The sequence below is a fragment of the Palaemon carinicauda genome, chromosome 23 (genome assembly GCF_036898095.1).
Source record: "Palaemon carinicauda isolate YSFRI2023 chromosome 23, ASM3689809v2, whole genome shotgun sequence".
NCBI classification, from domain to species: Eukaryota; Metazoa; Arthropoda; class Malacostraca; order Decapoda; family Palaemonidae; genus Palaemon; species Palaemon carinicauda.
The window spans coordinates 62,392,397-62,397,396 of NC_090747.1; the positions used below are offsets into that span (position 1 = coordinate 62,392,397).

The window sequence follows — 5,000 nt, forward strand, 5'->3', positions numbered from 1 at the left end:
AGATTATGAAAGATAAAGTGACACTTTCTCTGAAAAGAAAAGTATTTAATCAGTTAGTCTTACCAGTTTTAACTTATGCACCAAATGAGATTATGAAAGATAAAATGACACTTTCTCTGAAAAGAAAAGTATTTAATCAGTTAGACTTACCAGTTTTAACTTATGCACCAGAAACGTGTAGCCTTAATAAAGTCTTAGAACATAAGCTGATAACAATTCAGGGATAATGATGGGAATAACACTAAGAGACAGAAATAAAAAGCAACACGGATACGAGAGCAAACTAAAGTAGAGGATATGCTAACAACACGTAAGAAAAAGAAATGGACATGGACAGGACATGTAGTGAGAATGACAGACAATAGATGGATATTAAGAATAACAGAATGCGTCCCTGGTGATTGCAAAAGAAACAGGGGAAGGAAATGAAGAAGGATTGACGAACTAGGAAAAAAAAAATTGCGGGTGTGGGCTGGCACAGACAGACTATTAACAGACGCAAGTGGAAGGACATGTCTGAGGCCTTTGTTCTGCAGTGTATTATCAACTTTTAATTTGTATAAAGTCTGCTTTATAGTTTGGCAAAAGTCTAATTGATTTGTTTAACCTTTGCCAAATATAATTTTGCTTTTATTTTGTACAAATTGGTTTACTTTTACTTAAATAACTTGCTTTTTATTACATTTCTTATTGTCTGGGCTAGTACACTTAAAATTGTGCATTGAAAAAACGGTAAATGTCAAAAAAAAAAAAAAAAAAAAAAAAAAAAAAAAAAAAAAAAAGGATGATGATGATATGGACGTCTGGAATTATCAATTGTTTGTCGAGTAATGATTTCAAGAACATATGACTTGAATCTTTTTTTTGCGTGTGTACTTGAGTGCACGTACACGTCTGTGTGTTTGTAAAACTGAAATACAAAAAATACAAAACTGAAAATACAAAAACTAAAAATACAAAATACAAAACTAAGTACAAAAGTGAAAACAAAGTGTTCACGTCAGTCATTTCAATATCAATTGATGGTAATTTTTTAGTGCGCTGGAAACCACCATGTTGTTCAACTCATAAAAATTGAAATACAAAAAAATACAAAACTGAAAATACAAAAACTAAAAATATAAAATACAAAAAATACAAAACTGAAAACAAAGTGTTCACGTCAGTCATTTCCATTTTCCAATTGATGGTAATTTTTTAGTGAGCTGAAAACCAGCATGTTGTTCAACTCATAAAAATTGAAATACAAAAAAAATACAAAACTGAAAATACAAAAACTAAAAATACAAAATACAAAAAATACAAAACTGAAAACAAAGTGTTCACGTCAGTCATTTCCATTTTCCAATTGATGGTAATTTTTTAGTGTGCTGGAAACTAGCATGTTGTTCAACTCATAAAAATTGAAATACAAAAAAATACAAAACTGAAAATACAAAAACTAAAAAACTCATAAAAATGAATCGTAAAAATAGTGCTATTTGTTCTGTTCATTTTGCAAACAGTGATTTCCTGGACGATATAAAGTCTTGTTTCTGCAAATTTAGTCCCTAAAGTAAGAGACTTTTGACTAAAGAAGCTATGCCTCCTTTTTCCTGTATGGAGGTAACGTGAATACTTTTTAAGCGTGTGTACTTGAGTGCACGCACACGTCTGTGTGTTTGTGTAGGTGTAGATTATGTATCTTTGAAAGGGACAATCTTGTGTTACGTCGTTACTTTCAATTCTTTTGTTTATTTTTCACCTTTTTTTTTCTAATGATTCTCATATGTTTTCCTTTTCTTTTGAATATAAAGTCTCCCGTTATATATATTTTAATCCCATAAAAGTCGAGATATTTCATTTTTGTTAATTTCATAAGAGAAAAGTAAATAAAAGTTAATATATTTAAGAGTTTTCTCTTTAAATAAGTAATTTCTTTGACTGTGGAAGTACATAGTGTGATGAATTGAAATAATTTCAAATTTCCTTTTCATTTCCGTTATGCATTAAGTTGAATGACATGTGAATTTAATTTTTAAACATTAATATATATGGATTAGATGAATATATATGTATATATACTGTATATGTATATATACATACATATATATATGTACATATGTACATATATATACATATATATATGTATGTATACATATATATAGATATATATGTATATATACATATATATATATATATATATATATATATATAAATGTATATATATATATATTTATATATATATATACATATATATATATATATATATATATATATATATATATATATATATACATATATATGTATATATACATATATATATATAAAATTTATATATATATATATATATATATATATATATATATATATATATATATATATATATATATACATACATACATACATATATATTGTACCCATAAGCTTCGCTCAGAATACCTGCCGAAAGACCAATTCTTAGCAAGACTTAGGAAACCGTAGGAGTCTGTTACGAGCGTCAACTGCCCCCAATAAATTTTGAAAAACAAAAAGGAAAATTTGTCATTGAATCTGTACACATGTAACAATCGCTGAGCCTTTTTTTTATAGTAAAGTTTAATTATCTTCCTTAAACGTTTTATAATTTAAAACTGAAATCAAATATAAATTCTCTCTTTCTCTTTCGACCTCATTTGTCCCACTGTATTACAGGGTCGGTCTCTCCTGTCCAACAGATTGTGATACGATGTGATACGAGAATGTTTTCAATAGGTATATACTTAATTCTTGAAAGGAAACATCAAACCTAAAAGTAGTCAAAAGTTGAAAATTACCAACTGCTTTTTATTTAAGTTTCTCAAATTTATACTTAGTGGATTTTGTAAGTAAAATTAAAAACATTTTTTTTTGAGTATTAGAAATTTTGTAGTTTAGAAAGATGGGAGTGGGAATGGTTGAATCTGTGTGTGTGTGTGTGTGTGTGTGTGTGTGTGTGTGTGTGTGTGTGTGTGCGCATATATATCTAAATATTTAACCGTCGTGTTGACGGGTTGCGTACACTAGTGAGTAAAGACTGGATTAAGATGAAGGAAAAAGCCGATGGATATTATAGTCTTAAATTACACCATTGATTCGACAGGTCAAAAACCATAAAAAAAGCAAGTAAGAAGGGAACTTTGTTATTTTGGTCTATTGGATAAGAGAGAGAGAGAGAGAGAGAGAGAGAGAGAGAGAGAGAGAGAGAGAGAGAGAGAGAGAGAGAGAGAGAGATAGACATATGAGTAGAGAGAGAGAAAAATACTCATCAGGATAGAGTTACCAAGAGAGAGAGAGAGAGAGAGAGAGAGAGAGAGAGAGAGAGAGAGAGAGAGAGAGAGAAAGAGAGAGGGAGAGAGAGAATAGACATATGAGTAGAGAGAGAGAAAGAATACTCATCAGGATACAGTTACCAGGAGAGAGAGAGAGAGAGAGAGAGAGAGAGAGAGAGAGAGAGAGAGAGAGAGAGAGAGAGAGAGAGAGAATAGACATATGGGTAGAGAGAGAGAAAGAATACTCATCAGGATAGAGTTACCAAGAGAGAGAGAGAGAGAGAGAGAGAGAGGGAGAGAGAGAGAGAATAGACATATGAGTAGAGAGAGAGAAAGAATACTCATCAGGATAGAGTTACCAAGAGAGAGAGAGAGAGAGAGAGAGAGAGAGAGAGAGAGAGAGGGGTGGAGGATTGAAGATGTTTGTGCATGTTTAGTGTAAGAGAGAGAGAGAGGGAGAGAGGTTGAGCGCTTATTAAATATTTTAGCCTGATAGAATAATCAGGTGAGAGAGAGAGAGAGAGAGAGAGATAAGAGGGCAGTTCAAATTGCCCTCCACTACCCTCCAGTACGAAGGAGGTTACAAGAATAGATTAGGAGGCGGGAGGGAACCTACCTCAGGTTGCCATGGTTACGCCACTTTGTTTACGTTCTTATCTCATTTCGAAAGGTCACAGATATGGCTGTCTCATTCGGAATCCCGTTCGAATGTATCAAGAATTGAATTTTTATTCCTTTATACTGCTCGAATGTAAATGAAGATAATTTCGAATTTCTAATAAATTATAAAGTCTTTTATAAACATCTTTTGTTGAGCATGTTAATTTTTCTCTTTAATTTAGGTTTTGAAAACCAATTAAAATGAGATAATTTTTTATCAATAAATAGGTTTTTTATCGTCCTTTTTCGTTAAGTCTGTTAAATTTCTTTTAAATTTAGATTTTGAAAAGCTATTAAAGACTTAAAATGAGATACTTTTTATCTGTAAACAGGTTTTTTATGCCATTTTTTTTTTTGGTTAAGTCTTAATTTCCTGTTGAATTCAGATCAATTAAAGAAATTAAGGACTTAAAATAAGATATCTTTTATCTGCTAATAGGATTTTTATGACCTTTTTTTGTAAAGTCTGTTATTTTCCTTTTGAATTTAGATTTTTAAATGTAATTAAGGACTTGAAACAAGTTACGTTTTGTTAACTAAATATTTCCCCTTTAATTTAAATTTTGAAAACCAATTAGACTTATAATAAGATATTATTTTTTGATAACTGAAAATTTCCTCTTTAAGAGTTTGAAAACCAGTAAAGATACGATTTTTTAATAAAAATTTTCTCTTTAATTCAGATTTTAAAAACTAATAAAGATCTTAAAACGAGATATGATTTTTTAACTAATAATTTTCTCTTTAATTCAGATTTTAAAAACTAATAAAGAACTTAAAACGAGATATTATGTTTTGTTAACAAGTAATTTCCTCTTTAATTTACATTTTGAAAAACAATAAAGAAATTAAAACATGACATAAGGAATAGAAATGTACTTTGAGTTACACCCAAAATCTCAACCTTGTGGCTTTCGGGTAAAACAATTATTAAACAGGGTTGATATAATTAGAGGTTATGTGCTTCCATTTAACATGTCATGAACCCCTCCGTGGGAATTACCAGAGACATCTTTTTGTAAATATTTTATTGGTGTTAAAAAACAGGTGCCAGGGGCGTGGAGAGGGTGC

The 5,000-nt window shown here is 30.0% G+C and overlaps 1 protein-coding gene across 1 annotated transcript in view; it reads right to left on the minus strand.

Moving 5' to 3' along the window:
* Positions 1-4,885: 4,885 nt before the first annotated feature.
* Positions 4,886-5,000, minus strand: part of LOC137617621 (uncharacterized) — a 504-nt gene continuing 389 nt past the window's right edge. The window contains exon 1 of the mRNA XM_068347627.1: positions 4,886-5,000. This exon is cut by the window's right edge and continues 389 nt beyond it. Coding sequence (XP_068203728.1) covers positions 4,886-5,000 — 115 coding nt within the window.